This window comes from Piliocolobus tephrosceles, chromosome 1, assembly GCF_002776525.5.
Source record: "Piliocolobus tephrosceles isolate RC106 chromosome 1, ASM277652v3, whole genome shotgun sequence".
In the NCBI taxonomy this organism is placed as follows: domain Eukaryota; kingdom Metazoa; phylum Chordata; class Mammalia; order Primates; family Cercopithecidae; genus Piliocolobus; species Piliocolobus tephrosceles.
Window position 1 is genome coordinate 196,486,164 of NC_045434.1, and position 22,292 is coordinate 196,508,455.

Sequence of the window (22,292 nt, forward strand, 5' to 3'; positions counted from 1 at the left end):
GGTTCACATTTCTACCTATTTCCAACTTTCAAGTACTACTCTGAGGGGGACTACTGCAAGCAAACAATAAGGGAGGAATGTGAGGTAACACACTTATTGTTTTCAGCTGGCAGAAAACTAAATAAGGAAACAAGGAATACCAATTTCTTTTCTATTCAACTATATTCAGTACTTGTTCCCAAATCAAGCATATCTACGATGGAGAAGAGCGACTACCAACTTGTTTCTCTTTTTTTTCTCCCCACCAACCAACACAGAGCATACTCAGATAACAAATACTATAATTGTTCCCAGAATTACGTGAGTATAAGATCAGCTACTATCTTCTCATTAAACAACCTTTTTTTTTTTTTGAGATGGGGGTCTCACTCTGTCACCCAGGCTGGAGCACAGTGGCGTGATCACCGTTCACTGAAGCCTCAACCTCCCCAGGCTCAGGTGATCTTCCCACCTCAGTTTTTTTATTTTTAGTAGAGACGGGGTTTTGCCATGTTGCCCAGACTGGTCTCGAACGCGTGGGCTCAAGTGATCCACCCACCTCAGCCTCCCAGAGTGCTAGGATTACAGGTGTGAGCCACCATGCCCAGCCTTAAGCAACTCTTTAAAAATACAGGCAAGCCACCTCACACCTGTCAGAATGGCTATTATCAAAAAGATGAGGCCGGGTGCAGTGGCTCACACCTGTAATCTCCAGCACTTTGGGAGGCTTAGGAGGGGGGATCTTGAGGTCAGGAAATCGAAACTATCCTGGCTAACACGGTGAAACCCCATCTCTACTAAAAATACAAAATATTAGCTGGGCGTGGTGGCACGTGCCTGTGGTCCCAGTTATTCTGGAGGCTGAGGCAGGAGAATCACTTGAATCCGGGAGGCGGAGGTTGCAATGAGCCAGGGTCGCACCACTGCACTCCAGCCAGGGCGACAGAGCGAGACTCCATCTCCAAAAAAAAAGAGACAACAAGTTTGGAGAGGATGTAGAGAAAAGGGAACTCTGGTACACAGTTGGTGGGAATGTAACAACACAGTCATTGTGGAAAACAATGGAGTATGTAGGTTCCTCAAAAAAACCAAAAAACGAAAAATAGTTACCATATGATCCAGCAATCCACTTCTGGGTATATATCCAAAGAATATGAAATTAGTATGGCCGGGCGCGGTGGCTCAAGCCTGTAATCCCAGCACTTTGGGAGGCCGAGACGGGCGGATCACGAGGTCAGGAGATCGAGACCATCCTGGCTAACACGGTGAAACCCCGTCTCTACTAAAAAAAAAATACAAAAACTAGCCGGGTGAGGTAGCGGGCGCCTGTAGTCCCAGCTACTCCAGGAGGCTGAGGTAGGAGAATGGCGTGAACCCGGGAGGCGGAGCTTGCAGTGAGCTGAGATCCGGCCACTGCACTCCAGCCTGGGGGACAGAGCGAGACTCCGTCTCAAAAAAAAAAAAAAAAAAAGAAATTAGTATGTCAAAGAGATATATACAATCCCATGTTTACTGAGTAATTATTCACAATAGCCAAGTTATAGAATCAACTGATGAATAGATAAGGAAAATGCAGTATACAGACACAATGGAATACCAGCCTTATAAAAGATATAATTTATGTCACTTGCAACAACATGGATGAACCTGGAGGACACTAAGAGAAATAAGCCAGGCACAAAATGACAAATACTGCACGTTCTTATTTGTATGTGGAAGCTAAAAAAACCTCGACACATAGAAATAGAATAATTATGGTTACTATAAGTTCGGGAGCAGGAGGAATCGAGATGCTAATCAAAGGGTAAAACATTTCGGTTAGACAGGAGGAATAAATACTTTAAAAAAAGATGTGCAAGCCTTATACTATATGCATAGTATCTAATTTCCTATACTCAAGATGATCTTGGGGATACATAAAAGGCCACACTAAAAAAACACACACACACATAACAAAACAAAAACCTGAATAAGTTCTGACAACATGCATTAGTCTCTCTGGACACCAAGAAAGAAATTTCTCAGTTAAAGGACCCAGTTTCTGATGTCTCACAACTTAAATATAGGACTAGTACACAAAGTTAAGGCAGACTGGTAGTGATAAAGACTTCAAAGACTAGTAAGCAATACAATTTTTTCATTTTTTTTTTTTGAGATGGAGTTTGGCCCGTTGCCCAGGCTGGAGTGCAATGGCACAATCTCGGCCTACTGCAACCTCCGCCTCCTAGGTTCAAGCAATTCTCCTGCCTCAGCCTCCTGAGTAGCTGGGATTAAAGGCATGCTCCACCACACCTGGCTAATTTTGTATTTTCAGTAGAGACGGGGCTTCTCCATGCTGGTCAGGCTGGTCTTGAACTCCCAACCTCAGGTGATCCGCCCGCCTCAGCCTCCCAAAGTGTTGGGATTACAGGCGTGAGCCACTGTGCCTGGCCCAATTTTTTCTTTTTTGAGATGGGGTCTCACCCATTCTGTTGTCCAGGCTGGAGTACAGTGGCACAATCTTGGCTCACCACAACCTCTGCCTCCCAGGTTCAAGCGACTCTTCTGCCTCAGCCTCCTGAGTAGCTGGGATTACAGGAACCCGCCACCATGCCTGGCTAATTTTTGTATTTCTAGTGGATGGGGTTTCACCATGTTGGCCAGGCTGGTCTTGAACTCCTAACCTCAAGTGATCCACCTGTCTCAGCCTTCCAAAGTGCTGGGATTACAGGGATGAGCCACCGTGCTTAACCATAAGCAATATGTTTTAAATTCTCCATAAAAGCACATAGTATCAGTTCTTATCAAGGGTTGCTGCTCCCATAGTGTAATTACAAAACAGAAGACTGTGAGGTTATAGCACATGAGGTGTTGCTACCATGAACTCTGCAACACCTCCTACCATTCTCTATCCATAGCACCACTCTCTCTAGATTCACCAAATTCAGTTCTGAGTCCACACCCTCTGCTGTGGTTTGAAAGTGTCTGTCCCCTAAAAGTTCATGTGTTGGAAACTTAATTGCCAATATAACAGTATTAAGAGGTGGGGGCCTCTAAGAGGTGACTGGGTCATGAGGGTAGAAGCTTCATAATAGATTATTAGCAGAAGTGAGTTAGTTCTCAAAGCAGTGGGTTGTTATAAAAGCAAGCTTGGGGCCAGGCACGGTGGCTCATGCCTATAATCCCAGCACTTTGGGAGGCTGAGGCGGGCGGATCACCTGAGGTCAGGAGTTTGAGACCAGTCTGATCAACATGGAGAAACCCCATCGCTACTAAAAATACAAAATTAGCTGGGTGTGGTGACACATGCCTGGAATCCTAGCTTCTTGGGAAGCTGAGGCAGGAGAATCGCTTGAACCCGGGAGGCAGAGGTTGTGGTGAGCCGAGATCCTACCATTGCACTCCAGCCTGGGCAACAAGAGCTAAACTCCATCTCAAAAAAAAAAAAAACAAAAAAAAAAAAAAACAAAAAAGCAAGCTTGGGTTTGGCTCTCTGGACCCAAATCTCTAGGCATGGTGGCTTACGCCTGTAATCCTAGCACTTTGGGAGGCAGAGGCAAGCGGATCATTTGAGGTCAGGAGTTCAAGACCAGCCTGGCTAACATGGTGAAACCCCATCTCTACTAAAAATACAAAAATTAGCTGGGCGTGATGGCGGGTGCCTGTAATCCCAGCTACTCGGGGGGCTGAGGCAGGAGAATCATTTGAACCTGGGAGGCGGAAGCTGCAGTGAGCCAAGATCCCGCCACTGCACTCCAGCCTGACTGACAGAAATAAGACTGTCTCAAAAAAAAAGAAAAAAAGGCAAGCGTGGCTCACTCTTGTGGTCTCTGCTTTTCCACCATGTTGTGATACAGTACAAAAGCCTTTGCCAGATGCTGCCACTATGCCTTTGGACTTCCCACTCTCCAGAACCATGGGCAAAATAAACATCTTTTCTGTATAAGTTACACTGTCTCAGGTATTCTCTTATAGTAACAGAAAACAGACTAAGATAACCCCAAAATAATGTCAAAACCAAAGCTAAGAAGAAAAGTACCAATTGACCTAGAAGAATACGTCTTTCCTAATTTTTTATAGATGATAAATGGACATCTTAGAAAATTAAGGTGATGTCCTTGTCCACATTTTTAACTTATCTATTGGGTTTATCTATTTGTATTAAGGAAGCTGCCTGATTCAGACTAACTGTGCTATAACATGTAAAGTTACATCCCAACCTTTTTGGTACCAGGGAATGGTTTTGTGGAACACAATTTTTCCACAGATGATGGTGGGGGGGATGGTTTCAGGATCAAACTGTTCCAATTCTCGCAAGGACTGAGCAATCTAGATCCCTCACATGCACAGTTCATAATAGGGTTTGTTCTTCTATGAGAATCTAATGTCACCACTGATCTGACAGGAGGCGCATGCTGAGGCAGTAACGCTTGCTCGCCTGCTACTCACCTCCAGCCATGTGGCCTGGTTCCTAATATGCATGGACTGGTACTGGTTCACGGGCCAAAAGTTGGTGACCTCTGAGTTACACGGTAAGTCTGGTTTGTGGTTTAGAATTTTTTTCTTTTTTTTTTGAGACAGAGTCTTGCTCTGTCACCCAGGCTGGAGTGCAGTGGTGTGATCTCGGCTGACTGCAAGCTCCGCCTCCTGGGTTCACGCCATTCTCCTGCCTCAGCCTCCTGAGAAGCTGGGACTACAGGTGCCCACCACCACATCCGGCTAATTTTTTTTTTGTATTTTTAGTAGAGATGGGGTTTCACCACATTAGCCAGGATAGTCTTGATCTCCTGACCTCATGATCCACCCGCCTCAGCCTCCCAAAGTGCCGGGATTACAGGCGTGAGCCACCGCGCCCAGCCAGAATATTTTGAAATGAAATAGCAACACTCATTTTCAAAGGGACCTCTTATCTTCTACGATTTTCAAAGGCATTCAAAATTTAGTGTATGGGAACCAGGCAGGTGATACACTTCTGCAGGCCCAGCTACTCAGTAGTCTAACTCAGGAGGATTACTTGAGCCCTCTTGAGTTTATGGCTACAGTACACTATGATGGTACCTGTGAACAATCATTGCACTCCAGTGTAGGCAACATAGCGAGACCCATCTCTTTAAAAAATACAGTGCATGGGATATGTGATTTTTATTTACAGAAATCTACAGTTCCCCAAAACATTGGGGTTTTGCCATTTTAAGAATACAGTTCTAGGCCGGGCACGGTGGCTCACGCCTGTAATCCCAGCACTTTGGGAGGCCGAGACGGGCGGATCACAAGGTCAGGAGATCAAGACCATCCTGGGTAACACAGTGAAACCCCGTCTCTACTGAAAAATACAAAACACTAGCCGGGCGAGGTGGCGGACGCCTGTAGTCCCAGCTACTCGGGGGGCTGAGGCAGGAGAATGGCGTAAACCCGGGAGGCGGAGCTTGCAGTGAGCTGAGATCTGGCCACTGCACTCCAGCCTGGGCGACAGAGCGAGACTCCATCTCGGGAAAAAAGAAAAAAAAAGAATATAGTTCTAAATCTCTCCTCTACTTAACAACATTTTCTGCCCCCTCCCCACCCTAAAAAACAACTCATTTTTTAGCAAACTTCCTTTCACAGTAAGGGTAGATTCAGCTATTACCAAATCTCAGTCACTTCAGTCTACACCCGAAGTGATTCAGTAGCCTGAATTAAGCCAGTGACTATTTCAGTCTTGTGCAAAGAGCTGAAAGCATTCTGAACTCTTCAGTACCCACCTCTACTCTGTCCCTCTAGAATCTTCCAAGGTAAAACACCTTAGTGAAGGGTGGAATCAAAAGCATGCCTATTCAACTTAAAGATGCAACAATGAACTATACTGTATACCAGTCATAGGGGTTCTTGTCAACTAGACTACAAGCTAGATTCATGAAAAAAATGTCTAAGAGTTAAGATTAGAGGCCAAGGGGCCGGGCACGGTGGCTCAAGCCTGTAATCCCAGCACTTTGGGAGGCCGAGACGGGCGGATCATGAGGTCAGGAGATCGAGACCATCCTGGCTAGCACGGTGAAACCCCGTCTCTACTAAAAATACAAAACCTAGCCGGGCGAGGTGGCGGGCGCCTATAGTCCCAGCTACTCCGGAGGCTGAGGCAGGAGAATGGCGTGAACCCGGGAGGCGGAGTTTGCAGTGAGCTGAGATCTGGCCACTGCACTCCAGCCCAGGAGACACAGCAAGACTCCGTCTCAAAACAAAAAAAAAAAAAAAAAAGATTAGAGGCCAAGAGCGTGGCTCACACCTATAATCCCAGCACTTTGAGAGGCCAAGGTGGGTGGATCAGCTGAGGTCAGGAGTTCGAGACCAGTCTGGCCAACATGGTGGAACCTCATCTTTACTAAAAATATAAAAATTAGCCGGGTGTGGTGGCACGTGCCTGTAATCCCAACTACTCAGGAGGCTGAGGCAGAAGAATCGCTTGAACCCAGGAGGTGGAGGCTGCAGTGAGCCAAGATTACGCCACTGCACTCCAGCCTGGGTGACAGAGCGACACTCCATCTCAAAACAAACACACACACAAAAAGAGTTAAGATTAGGATCATGGTATTTAACAAACACAGCAGTTTAAAAAAACCTCTAGGGCTGGGTGTGGTGGCTCACGCCTGTAATCCCAGCACTTTGGGAGGCCAAGGCAGGTGGATCACGAGGTCAAGAGTTCAAGACCAGACTGGCCAACATGGTGAAATCCCATCTCTACAAAAAATACAAACATTAACCAGGCGTGGTGGCGCGCCTGTAATTGCAGCTACTCGGGAGGCTGAGGCAGGAAAATAGCTTGACCCCAGGAGGCAGAGGTTACGGTGACTGAGATTGTGCCACTGCACTCCAGCCTGGGCGACAGAGTGACTGTCTCAAAAAACTAGTAATAATAATAATAATTAAATAAATAAATAAAAACTTCTAGACCATTATCTTTGGTGCCTATCTCAAGAGGACTATTACAGTTTTAAAAGAATGCACTAGAAATACAAATATTTTCTCAAAAGAATAAAAAAGAGAGTCACACATACAATCTGTGTAGCCATGTAACTGAATTAAATACAGCTGGTCATTTCAACGGGCAAAATCTAGACCATTGATTGATTTTAAAAATATCTATTATTTAATAAAAATAAAAAGGTCCCATGACTGCACATGCAGACAAAACCTTAACAAGTGAAAATTAAATTAACAGTAAGACTTTTGATTACACAATTGATAGACTATTACACAGTCAGGAGACCAGAATCTGATAACCAGCTGTATGATGTTAGGCAAGTTACTTAACTCCTTGGGGAATTTTTGTTATTCACCAATCAAAACAAGCAGAGGTGATTTTTGAAGTCCTGTGTACCTCAAAATCTATGATTCAATTCTACTCGGTATTTACTGAGCACAGTTCCCATTATACATATAGTTGTCAAACTATTAAAATTAATGCTAAGGGCTGGGTGCAGTGGCTCACTCCTGTAATCCCAGCACTTTGGAAGGCCAGGGCAGGAGGACTGCTTGAGCCCAGAACTTCAAGAACCAGCCTGGGCAAGATGGTGTGAACCTCTCGCCACAAAAAACAAAACAAAACAAACAAACAAACAAAACTGGCTGAATGTGATGGTACACGCCTGTAGTCCCAGCTACTCAGAAGGTTTAGGTGGAAAGATCGCTTGAGCCCAGGAGTTCAAGGCTGCAATGAGCTTATGATCACGCCATTGCACTCCAGCTTGGGTGACAAAAAGAGACCATATCTTTATAAAACAAACAAACAAAAACTAAAATTAATGCTAGATGTCTAGGAACCAGTAATAGTAGATGTGGTCCCCACTACCTCCTCTTTTTTTTGGAGACAAGATCTCACTATGTTGCCCAGACTCTACTCAAACTCCTGGGCTCAAGTGATTTTCCCACCTCAGCCTTGGGAGCAGCTGGGACTACAGGTACAGACCACTGTCCTTGGCTTTTTTTTTCTTTTCATTTTTAAATTTACTCCTCTCAGCTCATACCTATTTAAGAAAAACAAAAACCAAAAACCTTTATTGAAATACAATTCACATATCATACAATTTGCTCACTTGAGGTGTACAATTCAATGGGTTTTAGTTTATCAATGGAGTTGTGTAATCACTACAATCAATTTTACAACATTTTCATCACTCCAAAAAGAAAACCTCTTACCCTTTGGCAGTCATGCTATGTTTCCACCAGCCTCTGAAGCCCTAGAAAACCATTAATCTACTTTGTGTTTCTGTACGTTCACCTATTCTGGACTTTAGGCATTAGATTCTCATAAGGAGCATGCAATCTAGATCCCTCAAATGCATAGTTCACAATAGCATTCGTGCTCCTATGAGAATTTAATCCCACCACTGATTTGACAGGAGATGGAGCTCAGGCGGTAATGCTCGACCTGCTGCTCACCTCCTGCTGTGTTGTTCCTAACAGGCCAGACCAGTACTGGTCCTAGGCCCAGGGGTTGGGGACCCCGATATAGATGGAATCATGCAATATACAGCCTTTTGTGTCTGGCTTTTTTTTTAACTTCATATATAATGGTTATTTCATTTTATTTTCATTTTCTTTTTCTTATCGGTGCTCTACGCATTCAGAAAAACTTCTCTAGTAACATACTACAGAAATGATCCCTGAAAATATAGTCTTAGTATATATATTATTATTATTATTATTATTTGAGACAAGAGTCTCACTCTGTTGCCCAGGCTGGAGTGCAATGGCACAATCTCAGCTCACTACAACCTCTGCCTCCCGGGTTCAAGTGATTCTCCTGTCCCAGCTAATTTTTTGTATTTTAGTAGAGATGGGGTTTCACTGTGCTGCCCAGGCTGGTCTCAAACTCCTGATATCAGGCAATCCACCCACCTTGGCCTCCCAAAGTGCTAGGATTACAGACATCAGCCGCCACGCCTGGCCAGTATATGTTTTTAAGGTAGCACGTACCAGTATTTCATTTCTTTTTATTGCTGAATAATATTCTACTGTATTATATGGATATTTTATTCATTCATTCATCAGTTGTGGGTTTTGGATTGTTTTTACTTTTGACTATCACGAATAATGCTGCTACCAACATTTATGTACAAGTCCACACAAAAACTTGTGTATTCATTTCTCCTGGGTATATATCTAGGAGCAGAACTATCAGGTCAGGAATCACTCTATGTTTAACCTTTATTTCCCTAAAAGAATAAAAAACAGAGTCACACACGCAACCTGTGTAACAAGGTGATTGAACTTACTTTTTTTTTTTTTGAGATGGGGTCTCACTATGTTGCCCAGGCTAGTCTCCAAACTCCTGGGCTCAAGTGATCCTCCTGCCTCAGCCTCCCAAGTAGTTGGGATTAGTATTATCTTTTGAAGTATAGCCATCCTAGTGGCTGTGGAGTAGATGTTTTAAAATTACAACACATGATTATCGAAGTGACTAGTTTTGTGACTTTAAGAAACTCATTCAATCACTTTGAAATTCAGCCTTCTCATCCGTAAAATGGAAATAAGACATATTATAGGTTTCTTAAGGGCTGTAGTGAAATAAAAAAGAAAAAATTTATAGTATCTATCACAAAGCATACAATCAACAGTAGTTAATTATTATCATCAGGTTCTTTGCCTTCTAGAACTCACCAATCTAAATGGAAAAACAAAATGCCCTCATAAAGTATTGCCTGGCAATACTTAAGTGCAAAAACAAGTGGCAGAGATAATAAAGATACAAGAATGCAAGGAGAATGATATGACTAATGAGTGTAAGGGATGGGAAAAGCCTGTGGGATATTTGCTGGATCTTGAATAGTAAGATCAACATAGCTAGGAAAGGCAAGAAAAGGCAGGCATTGCACACATGGGCCCAGAATAAAGAAGGAAAAAAAGATCCCGGGTATCAGAAACCCAAAACCAGCTGGGTATGGTGGCTCTAGCCTATAATCCCTGCACTCAGAACTTTGGGAGACTGAGGCAATAGGATCGTTTCAGGCAAACAGTTTGAACAATATAGCAAGGGCAATATAGCAAGACCTCAATTCTACAAAAAATAAAAAACAAACAAACAAACAAAAAACATAGCTGGGTGTAGTGGCACCATGCTGGTAGTCCCTGCTACTCAGGAGCCTAGGAGTTTAAGGCTGCAGTGAGCATGATGGCACTACTGCACTCCAGCCTTGGTGACAGAGCGAGACCATCTCAAAAAATTAGTAGAAACAAAACAAAAAACAGGACTGTACGTTCAGACCTGGTGACAGCAGGAAATATGTTTGAGTGGGTGGCATAGGGACGATCACAGAACTGAAGGCTCTGAACTTCATCTTCCAAGCAACATGAGTTATTGAAGATTTACAGGAAACTATGAAATTAGGCTTTTAGCAAAAATAATCTGGCAGCAGAAGGAGAAAGACTTGAGGCCAATTAACCTATTAGAAAGTTGTTTCAAAGGCTAGGCACAGGGGCTTATGCCTGTAATCTCAGCACTTTGAGAGGCCAAGGCAGGTGGTTCTCCTGAGTCTGGGAGTCCAGACCAGCCTGGGCAACACGGCGAAACCCCATCTCTATAAAAACACACAAAAAATTAGTGAAGCAGCCGGGCGCGGTGGCTCAAGCCTGTAATCCCAGCACTTTGGGAGGCCAAGACGGGCGGATCACGAGGTCAGGAGACCGAGACCATCCTGGCTAACATGGTGAAACCCCGTCTCTACTAAAAAAATACAAAAAAACTAGCCGGGTGAAGTGGCGGGCGCCTGTAGTCCCAGCTACTCAGGAGGCTGAGGCAGGAGAATGGTGTAAACCTGGGAGGCGGAGCTTGCAGTGAGCTGAGATCCGGCCACTGCACTCCAGCCTGGGCGACAGAGCGAGACTCCGTCTCAATAAAAAAAAAAAAAAAAAAAAAATTAGTGAAGCATGGTGGTGCATACCTGCAGTCTCAGCTACCCAGGAGGCTGAGGTGGGAGGATCACCTCAGCCTGGGAGGCTGCAGTGAGCCATGATCACGCCAGTGCACTCCAACCTGGGTGACAGAGTGAGACCCCGTCCTCCCATCCCCCAACAAAGTTGTTTCAGATAAGATAAAAAATGGAAATTCAGATAAAGGGACCAGATGTGAGAAGCACAGGGAAAAAGAAAGACTCCTTGAATAGACCGACATTATGAACATTCTGGAAATAACACAATCTGGAAATGCCAATATACCCAAAATGAAATCTGAAAATGACAACACATATTGGTAATCAAATAATTAATACAGACTTACCCTCTGCAATATCTGAGCATGATGTACCAATGGCTGTGTCCCCACTGTCAGCTACACTTGAACAGCGGCTGAAGCGGCTCCGAAAGGGCTCCGAGATAACCGGGGTCTGCCATTCAGTCCCCAGGGAACTGCCCTTCTGAATCACATTGGAACCTGAAACAAGAGGCATTTCCCACCTTTACTGTGAACGAGCTGATGTAACCCCATTAGATCGTTTTTTACAAAATCACATAAACCATGAGAGAATAGCAGCAATCTACCCTTATCTCTCTTCTGTGCCTATTTCAGCTGCTCCGACCTAGTTTTTTTTTTTGGAGACGGAGTCTGCTCTGTTGCCCAGGCTAGAGTGCAGTGGTGTGCAACTCACGGCAACCTCCACTTCCTGGGTTCAAGCAATTCTCTGCCTCAGCCTCCCGAGTAGCTGGGATTACAAGTGCCCGCCACCACGCCCAGTTAATTTTTATATTTTTAGTAGAGACGGGGTTTTACCATCTTGGCCAGGCCGGTCTTGAACTCCTGACCTCATAATCCACCCTCCTCGGCCTCCCAAAGTGCTGGGATTACAGGTGTGAGCCAGCGCGCCCAGCCTGAGCTAGTTAATTTTAAGTGGAAATAGTATGAGAAGTGAGAATATTCAAAGATGGTAATAAGTAAGACCCACCAAGAATCCAGGAGTACTGGAACAGAAAACAATCATATTTAATAGCAGTGGCCATTTATTGAAACCTGTAAAGACACAGCACCTTTACAAACATAATCTTGCCTACCTACTTACTGAAAAGTATTACCACCCCTATTTTACAGAGGGGAGGGCTGATATTTGAACCTAGTTCTTTCTGATTCCAAAACCCACATTCTCTCCTCTTACAGTTTCTCAATGGTGCTTTTGGCATTCTGGGGAAGACCATTCTTCAATGTGTAGTCTATACATTACAGAATGGTTTAGCATCCCTGGTTCCCACTCACTAAATGCCAGCAGCAACCCTCAACCAAGCAACAAGCAGTCCAGTCCCCAGTTGAAAATCATTGCTTCGAGGTTGCAGTGAGCCAAGATCGCGCCACTGCACTCCAGCCTAGGCAACAAGAGTGAAACTCCGTTCCCCTCACCCCTCAAAAAAAGAAAAGATATCATTGCGTCACTGAACCAGGGTACCCTCAATAGGTGAATCCTATGGAGATCAAGGTGAGTTTTGAAAGTCAATCTGAAGAGCCTAGGGCTTTATCTTGAGAACTATGTGAAGAAATCACTAAAACTGCTGAGCAGGTTAAGACAAAAAGACTGGTGAGATTTATTTGATTTAAAATATGCTGTTTGAGGGAAGGTAGGTAGGAAGTAGTGTTTAATAAATACTTGATTCACTAATATTCTAGCAAAGACTTAAATTTATTTTTTAAAAACCACTATAATTTTCCTAAGGTGTATCTGGTGATCCATGTAAACAAATAAACAAACAAAAAAACCAATGGCAGCTACTTATTCTCCATTTAACTTAAAGTGTGAGAGCTGGTATCAGAAAATATGGTTCTATAGACTCTCTGATCTAGTGGGAGGCAAATGATATTTGGACACAAATTACTTTACTCCTTTCTTCCAAGTTTAGTGCTTCTCCCATTTTTTTAACCTATTTTCTTCCACTTTTGCTCCTTTTTTGCTACCCTTACTTTGGCTTTCTACTGAAGGCAACCTGACTTTCCCCAAATACTTCTATTCTTTGGATCACAGTGACTGCCTCATTTGAAAGAATCTTTACACACTCAATAATCTGTAATTGTTATAGAAGACACAGGCAACAGTCAGAGTTTCTGAGCAGCATGAGATTAGCCAATGCTACTATACTAAGTTGGTGTAATTCTAACCCAAAGCAAAGAAATCTGACCTTCTGGTGAGTCTACACAGCTTTCTCTCTCTAGTCAGTGTAAAATTTGCCAGTCTTTTTGAAACAGTTAAGATTGAGGGCCTCTATTACCACCTTCCTGACTTCCTACTGGAAACCGCTCCCTGTTACTACTACTAATCTTCCACTCTTCATCGTTACCATTTTTCCATCCACTTACTCCATACTCTAACTCAAAAGAGTTATTTGTTAAAAACATATTTTGGTATATTTATAGAGGTTTACGCTTATTTCAAAATTGAAGTTTAAATGCTGAAGTTGGCCAGGTACCGTGGTCATGCCTATAATCCTAGCACTTTGGGAGGCCAGGGCGAGCAGATTACCTGAGCTCAGCAGTTGGAGACCAGCCTGGGCACATGGTGAAACCCCGTATCTTCTAAAAATACAAAAAAATTAGCCAGGCGTGGTGGTGCACGCCTGTAATCCTAGCTACTTGGAAGGTTGAGGCACGAGAATCACTTAAACCTGGGAGACGGAGGTTGTAGTGAGCTGAGATTGTGCCACTGCATTTCAGCCTGGGCCACAGAGCAAGATTCTGTCCCCCCCCAAAAAAAAAGCTGAAATTTTTTGTGTTATAGTGCATGTCCTATCAGTAGCATCCTTATCAATTATTAAGACCTTTATTAATCTGAATGAGATACTACTGAAGAGAGAAAAAAACCATCAGAAAGCTTTGTTAGGAAAGGGAATGTTCCAAAAACTTCCATTGTATACATAATTGTCATAAAAACTATACAAACCTCAGAGAATGTGCAGCACATAAGCAGATGTTTAAAAAATATTTGCTGAGGCCGGGCACAGTGGCTCATGCCTGTAATCCCAGCACTTTGGGAGGTTGAGGCGGGCAGATCACAAGGTCAGGAAATTGAGACCATCCTGGCTAACATGGTGAAACCCCATCTCTACTAAAAAATACAAAAAATAAGATGGGCGTGATGGTGGGCGCCTATAGTCCCAGCTACGTGGGAGGCTGAGGCAGGAGAATGGCATGAACCCAGGAGGCAGAACTTGGAATGAGCCGAGATCGTGCCACCGCACTCCAGCCAGGGTGACAGAGCGAGACTCCGTCTCAAAAAAAAAAAAAAGTGCTGAATGAATCTTGAATTGATTCAACCAATGCTTATAATGGTGCCTACTATAAGCAAGGCAGCATGCCTAAGAGAATACACTAAACATTTACTGAATATCTATGCTGAGGAAGGCACTGTGAGATTTTTAAGTTAAATAAAACATACCCTAAGTTGAATTAAATGTGCCCTCTTCTTTACCAATACCCCAGAATTCAACAAGTCATTTTTCTAAAATACTACTTATTTGAAATATATATTATCTACTTAATATGCCTGCACAGCGTATACATATATTTACGTGTTTAATATACAGTCAGCTCTCCGTATCCATGGTTTCTTTTTTTTTCCTATTTTTTTGAGACACAGTCTTGCTCTGTTGCCCAGGCTGGAGTGCAGTGGACCAATCTCAGCTCGCCTCAACCTCCACTTCCTGGGTTCAAGTGAATCTCCTGCCTCAGCCTCCCAAGTAGGTGGGATTACAGGCACGTGCCACTGCACCCTGCTAATTTTTGTATTTTTAGTAGACACGGGGTTTCACCATGTTGGCCAGGCTGGTCTCGAACTCCTGACCTCAGGTGATCCACCTGCCTTGGGCTCCCAAAGTGCTGGAATTACAGGTGTGAGCCACAGCGCCCGGCCATATTCATGGTTTCTACGTGTGTGAATTCAACCAATTTTTTTTTAATAGCATCTTACTAAATGTGCATAAACTTGTTTTTCTTCTTATTCCCCAAACAATACAGTATAACTGTTTACACAGCATTTACATTGCACTGGGCATTACAAGTAATCTAGAGACGGTTTAAGGTAAACAGTAGGATATATATAGGTTATATGCAAATACCACACCATTTTATATCAGAGACTCGAGTTATCTGTGGATTCTAGTATCTGCAGGAGGTCTTGGAACCAATGTGCCATGGATACTTAAGGACAATATATATTTAATATACCTACTGAAGTTTAAAAATCTTGTTAATCCACTCTAAAGTTAAATTTCTGAGTTTCTAGTAACAACACAACAGAATTTGTTGGCATCCAAGCAGAATTTCAATCTTTGTGGGCTAGCAGATGACTGACCCACCCGGAGGACAAAGACAACATAGAACACAGTAATTTATGCTGTGTTTTTCTGATTTCAAATGGAACTATGTTCCAAAGTCATTCTGTTCCAATCCTTTATGTGTCGTCCTCTCCCAACCACGTGGTCCTGTTGAAAGCCACGTAGGACAAGAGATAAATAATTGTTCCCTCAGAGACCTGTTTTTATATTCTATGAAGCTGCATGTTATTTTTGTTCTTTTAGCACCAGCATTTCAGTGAATGCTTGTTTGTTCAATATTTACCTTAAGGAATATGAAAAAACAGAACAAAGGTCAGAATCTAACCCAGAAAACTTTTGACTACTCACTTGGTGAAGTGATGTGAGAGATCCCCTCAGTTGGATATTTCTCCTGCATGGCCATCACAGTTATCTGAGCCAACTGTAGAATGAAGGAATAACCAGTCAGTTCTCTGCAGTATCTTTAATTCCCATTAAAGTTAGTTCCCATTCAACTGAAACTGTCAAAACCATATAGAATATTCAAGTATTTGGCCAGGCACAGTGGCTCACGCTTGTAATCCCAGCACTTTGGGAGGCCAAGGCAGGCGGATCACCTGAGGTCAGGAGTTCAAGACCAGCCTGACCAACATGGTGAAACCCCATCTCAACTAAAAACACAAAAATTGGCCAGGCGTGGTGGCACACATCTGTAATCCTAGCTATTGGGAGGTTGAGGCAGGAGGATTGCTTAAACCCAGGAGGCAGAGGTTTCAGTGAGCCAAGATCACACCACTGCACTCCAGCCTGGGCAACTGAGCAAGACTCCATCTCAAGAAAATAAAAAAGAATATTCAAGTATTCTAAATGTTTTACTCCTATGGATATTTAGGAGTAAATACGTTTTTATGTATTTTACTTCTAAGGATATTTTTAAAGACAAAGTAAATCCCAATACTCCACTTTACTTATCTCTTCCTAAATCCAGTATAGAAAACCTAGAACCAGAGATTACCAATGCAGATTCCATATGGTCCTAGAACCCCTCTGATTTTTACAAAATTTAAAAATATTACTTTTAATTAACAAACTTTACCATGAATCTTCTTAGCCATGGGGACATGATGACAGGATGAGGTGGATAAAGAACTAAACCAACAGTGAAGTATTACAGCCTCAATTATGATTAACATAACACAAATTCCTCAATTCTTCCAGTAATTAAAGTCGGTCATACGCTGTATAAAGATGGAAAGAACTCTTGATCATAAGTAGAACCGCAATCCTGAGCTAGGAACATGAAGCTCTCGTCCCATGTTCTCACTCCTTAAAATATTTATATTTACAGTACACTAGGGGTAGATGCTGAGAATTCAGCAGAAGCAGATTTGAAGTCTAAACAAATGCACTTGAACCCACTAAACATTAAGTTACCAATTTATTAACCGTGTAACCTTGGGCAAATTTCTTAGTATCTCTGTTCCTCAGTTTCTTCATATAAAAAGGAGGATAACAACACAACCTAATTCATGTTAATTCATTTATAATTAACTTACAACAGTGCCTGACACATACTAAGTGCTGTTATTACTTCGCAATTTACACAAGCAAAAGTGGCACTGTACAGCCCATGGAAGATCAAGGAGTATAAATTCAGAATCTCTAAATTTATAAAAGCCCCAAAAGAGTTTGGGACAATTTGGCCAGGCTCAGTGGCTCACGCCTGTAATCCCAGCACTTTGGGAGGCCGAGGCAGGCAGATCACCTGAGGTCAGGAGACCAGCCTGGCCAACAGGGTGAAACCTCGTCTCTACTAAAAATACAAAAAGTAGCCAAGCATGGTGGCAGGTGCCTGTAATCCCAGCTACTCGGGAGGCTGAGGCAGGAGAATCGCTTGGACCTGGGAGGCGGAGGTTGCAGTGAGCCAAGATCGCGACATTGCACTCCAGCCGGGATGACAGAGCAAGACTCCATCACCAAAAAAAAAAAAAAAAGAAAAAAGAAAAAAAAGAGTTTGGGACAATTCACAGAACATAACTCTTAGAGGTGAAAATCACTCTGTAGAAGAAAGAAGACCATATGGCACTATTTCTCTAACGTACTTTAGCGACCTCTATAGTATTCTCTTAGTAACAACAACCCAAACCCTTATTAATCCACTGCATTTACAACACATAAGGGGTATCTTCCTCAGAATCTCAGTTCTTCACATACTGGGTGAGGGAAGCTTTGTTCAGTAATAAAAGCTTTAGTTTATGGCAAGTATGATTCTGTGAGTTAAATGATGATACAGAAGGATTAGATTACCTCCTTACTAGTGATTTCCTTTCTTGTCAATTTCAAAATCCTTTTATTCACTCCCTTCTTTAAAGGATGACAAAATGGTAGGCCCACTGGATTCTAAGACGTTTCTAAATTCAGACAAGTTGAAAATATGGTGACAAAAGAACTCCCAGTTACCCTATGACTCAGCAATTCCACACTGAAGTATATACCCAAGAGAAATGAAAACATAGATTTACACAAAAGCTTCAATAAGAATGTTCATAGCAGCATTATTTACAATAGCCAAAAAGTGGAAACACCACAAATGTCCATCAGCTAATGAATAGATACATAAAATGTGGTATATCCAAAAAACCAGAATATTACTCAGCAATAAAAGGAAGTACTGACTCCTGTGACAACATGGATGAACATTGAAGACATGCACAAAGAAGTCAAACAAAAGGCTTGATCCTATTTATATGAAATGTCAGAATAGGCAAATCCATAGAGACACAGATTAGTGACTGCAAGGGACTGAGAGGAAGGAGGGTAGGAGAATAGGAAGTGACTGCTAATGGATACTGGGTTTCTTTTCAGGGTGATTAAAATATTCTGAGATTAGATAGTGGTGACTGACTGCACAACCTTGCCAATATATTAAAAACCTCTGAATTGCACACACATAAAATTAAATTTTATGGTACGTGATATAAACCAAAAATAAAATTCTAAGGCACCCCCAACCATCTGAACGGACCCCTCCCCTTGGCCAAGGACATTTCAAAGTTAAGCTGAAAAACCTGTTAAGGCCAAGAAGGTGGTAGTGGTAGTGGAGTCCTACACCCCTCATTATACCCTCCTCCCTTCTGGAATTCAGGAAAAGCATTAACATTAACACAGATGTCTGTAAGAAACATTTACAATCTATTCTCTCTAAAGCCTGCTATTTGGAGGCTTCATCTGCATGATAAAACCTTGATCCCCAGGATCCCTTAACCCAGACATTCCTTTCTATTGATAATAACTTTCAACCAACTGCCAATCAGAAAATTTTGAAATCTACCTATGACCTGGAAGCCCCTATCCCCTAAGAGTTGTCTTACCCTTCCGGATCAATGTAAATCTTACATGTATTTGATTGATGTCTCATGTCTCCTTAAAATGTTTATAACCAGGGCACACGTTATCAGGATCACCTGAGGGCTGTGTCAGAGGTCATTGGTTACCCATATTTGGCTGAGAATAAATCTCTTCAAATCTTTTACAGAGTCTGACCCTCATAGACAACAAATACCTCAAAAAGAAAAAAAGAAAGAAAGAAACCCCTTAAGGAGTAAAACAATACAAAATAAATCATTCTTAAGTTCAGAATTAGATGAGCTACTGGTGGAAATTTTTGGGACAACTGAAGGAGACGGAAATTTCTTGGGATAAAAATGAGAGAAATGAATGTACAAGAAGTAACACAACCAATTACAAAGCTTAGAAAGGGAGTGAATGGAGGCAGACAGAGAAAAAACAAAAAAAAGCACCCACCAGGATTAGTTTCCATCTTCAAAGCCCTTTAAACTACAGAAATGTCATTCATTCAACAAATTTAACATGCATTCTGAACTTATTACCTATCAAACACTGTGCTCAACACTTTGTAGGTATCATGTCTCACGTTTCATGCTCACATCAACCCTATGAGGCAGTTACTATTATCCTCATTTTATGGATGAGAAAATAAAGGTTTATAGTAGCAAAGGTCATACAGCTAGGTAGAGGCTTCAAAGCCAGGACTGTACTCTAATGCTACAGGAGTCTAGTCAGCATTCTACATGTGACAAAACACAAAAAAAGGGATCAAGCATGGTACCACAAGTTGGAGTTTCTGCCTCAGACAGCAAGAACTGCAAGCCTCAATTATATTAGCAGCAAAAGTTCATAGCAGTTCTTCACTTTGTCCTTGGTCATCACCTAGGCTTTACTTCTCAAGTTGCTACCCAAGAATTAGATTTTGACTGCCGTTAAGTATTTTTCCCCTATAAGAATTACAATCTAAGTGTGGCCAGGCGCGGTGGCTCACGCCTGTAATCTCAGCACTTCGGGAGGCCGAGACGGGCGGATCACCTGAGGTCGGGAGTTTGAGACCAGCCTGACCAACAAACATGGAGAACGACCGTCTCTACTAAAAATACAGTATTAACAGGGCATGGTGGCGCATGCCTGTAATCCCAGCTACTTGGGAGGCTGAGGCAGGAGAATCGCTTGAACCCGGGAGGCGGAGGTTGCGGTGAGCCAAGATCGCGCCACGGCACTCCAGCCTGGGCAACAAGAGCAAAACTCCGTCTCAAAAAAGAATTACAATCTAAGTGTGGAACATCACGGTTGGCAGCTGTTAAGAGAACCACATCAAGACAAGAGAGGATTTGAAGGGACATACAGACAGCTGACACAGACACACGAAGAATCTCACACCATCACACTATTTTCACTGCCTTGATCATTCATTAAACCTTGTGAAAGAGAAGCCAAATCCTCGACAAGAAGTTGCCTTTACAAACAAAAGTGGTGAGACATACAAAACCACCAGATCATTATAAAGCAGACAAGGTCTGAGGGCAAGTAAATAAGACCTGGCTAGCTTCATCATCCTCGTATCACCACCGCCCCCTACTTAACCCAGTGTTCAATTCATCAACCGAAATTTACTGCGTGCCTACTATGCGCCTGGCTCTGAGCCACGTGTTGGGAATATACTGGTGTAAAGGATCGCTCTCATTAACTGAGGTGAAGTAAGCGTTGAATATACTGTTGAGCAAATAAACCTGAACACACTCAACTTTCAGTTCAACCAAAGCACCAGCTCCTTACTGAAGGAAAATTCCTCACCTTCCGCCCTACTGACCTTTTGGGGGATTTTTCTTTGTTGTTGGCGGCTTCCTACACACAGTAGGCTGTGTAGCAGCATCCCTGGCTTCTTCACACTAGATGCCAGTAGCAAGCCCTGGAGCAGTGACTATCAAAAATGTTTCCAGACATCGACCAATGTCCCCAGGGAAGCAAAATCGCCCCGGCCGAGAAGTCCCGGGGTAAGGCCCCGCCAAGTGCTCTCCGTCCCACAATCCTAATTCTCTACAGTCTTCCAACCTCGGCCCAAACTTCACCTCCTCGGGGAGGGCTCCCTGACCTCCGACTAGATTCGCGCCTTCCGTTTTGTGCTCTTTGTAAGATTTTTCCACTCTACCCTCACTGCGCGCCGAGGGATTACCCCGCTTAACGTCGACTCCCCTCTCAGGGCTATGCGTTCCGCGAGGGCAAGGAATGCGCCGCCCGTTGTGTCCCTGGCTATCGGCACAGGGCCTGGCACGCAGGTAAAGCGACTGCTGTGGGGTGAACCACGGAGGGCAAAGCAAGGCAACGGGGTCAAGCGAGGGGAACGCGACGCGAGAGGGTGTGTGCGGGGGCACTCGCTTCGGGGCGGAGGCGCATGCGCTTCGCTCTCCCCTGCCCCTCACGGTGGCAGGTCGCGAGCTTCTGAGGCTTCACCCGAGCTATGGCAGGAGAGGCAAGGTCGGCCACTAGGACTGGGGCTCCCGAGGGAGGAAAACTTACACGGTCCTGAAAGCGGGCGGCGAAATTCCTCACTCGGGAAGACTGACTGCAGCCACCACGTCTGCGGTGAGCGGTGGTTCCCTCCCTCAGCTCCTCTAACGGCCGTTGCACGCCCGCCAGGCCGCGCGCCACAGAACGCGCGTCCTCCGGCCCCACCCCGTTCTGCCGCCTCTGGCCAATCGGGAGTCGAACCGCACCGGCTTCCCGCCCCTTTCTGTCCTTTTCTGACCAATCGGCAGCCGAGCCTTGTCGGTATCCCGCCCCCCGCACACTACCCTCTGCTCTGAGAGCCGGACGGATCTTTCTGCGCATGACCACGCAGCCACTTGGCTTGTTCTCTGCCCCTTGCCCCGTTTTACCTGTAGGTGGAGCCCTGCTCACCTATACCTGGAGGGCCCTGCCTGCTGGGCCTGTGCAGGTTGGGAAGGTGGCGGCCCGGGGGCGGAGAGAGGGGACACGAGAATCCCACTCAATCTGCCTCACCCTCCTTCCATTACAACGCGCGACTATCTGTTCTCCCACCTGAAGAAGGGGTTCAGGTTGTGACCAGGAGTTAAGGTGTAGACTGGGTCACTGACTAGTCAGGGTCAAGGCTTGGTCTGGGTTGGAGGCAATGGCCAGCCTGTGACCAAGGTTCAGTCCCACCTCCCTCCCCAAACTTGGTCCCCAGGAAGAGGAACCGTTAAGTTCATTTGCATTAATAGGCGCTTGAAGAGTCGGAGAGGAGAATTGTTTCAAATGAGAACAGAACCATCAGCCAAAGGAATGAATCTCGGATAGTGAAATTTTGGGTATCTAGAAACCTGACTTGGGAGGGAGAGATATTAAAAAGTTGTGCAGGAAGCCGGCCGCGGTGGCTCACACCTGTAATCCCAGCACTTTGGGAGACAGAGGAGGGCGGATCACGAGGTCAGGAGATCGAGACCATCCTGGCCAATATGGTGAAACCTCCTCTCTATTAAAAATACAAAACTTGGCCGGGCGCAGTGGCTCAAGCCTGTAATCCCAGCACTTTGGGAGGCCGAGACGGGCGGATCACGAGGTCAGGAGATCGAGACCATCCTGGCTAACACGGTGAAACCCCGTCTCTACTAAAAAATACAAAAAACTAGCCGGGTGAGGTGGCGGGCGCCTGTAGTCCCAGCTACTCGGGAGGCTGAAGCAGGAGAATGGCGTGAACCCGGGAGGCGGAGCTTGCAGTGAGCTGA

The 22,292-nt window shown here is 44.1% G+C and overlaps 1 protein-coding gene and 1 pseudogene across 5 annotated transcripts in view; both read right to left on the bottom strand.

Moving 5' to 3' along the window:
- The window catches only part of CEP85 (centrosomal protein 85), a 46,313-nt gene extending 25,077 nt beyond the window's left edge, over nucleotides 1–21,236 (bottom strand). For 3 of the 5 annotated variants that reach the window (XM_023219564.2, XM_023219560.2, XM_023219559.2), the window contains exons 1-3: nucleotides 20,378–20,612; nucleotides 15,586–15,658; nucleotides 11,210–11,362 (exon numbers count right to left, since the gene is read on the bottom strand). In XM_023219564.2, coding sequence (XP_023075332.1) covers nucleotides 11,210–11,362; nucleotides 15,586–15,658; nucleotides 20,378–20,440 — 289 coding nt within the window. In that variant the 5' untranslated portion in view covers nucleotides 20,441–20,612. Of the gene's footprint in view, nucleotides 1–11,209; nucleotides 11,363–15,585; nucleotides 15,659–20,377; nucleotides 20,613–21,084 lie in introns of those variants that run through there. The other 2 variants (XM_023219562.2, XM_023219561.2) reach the window with 1 other exon arrangement.
- LOC111547804 lies at nucleotides 8,525–8,613 on the bottom strand (annotated as a pseudogene).
- Nucleotides 21,237–22,292: the final 1,056 nt, after the last annotated feature.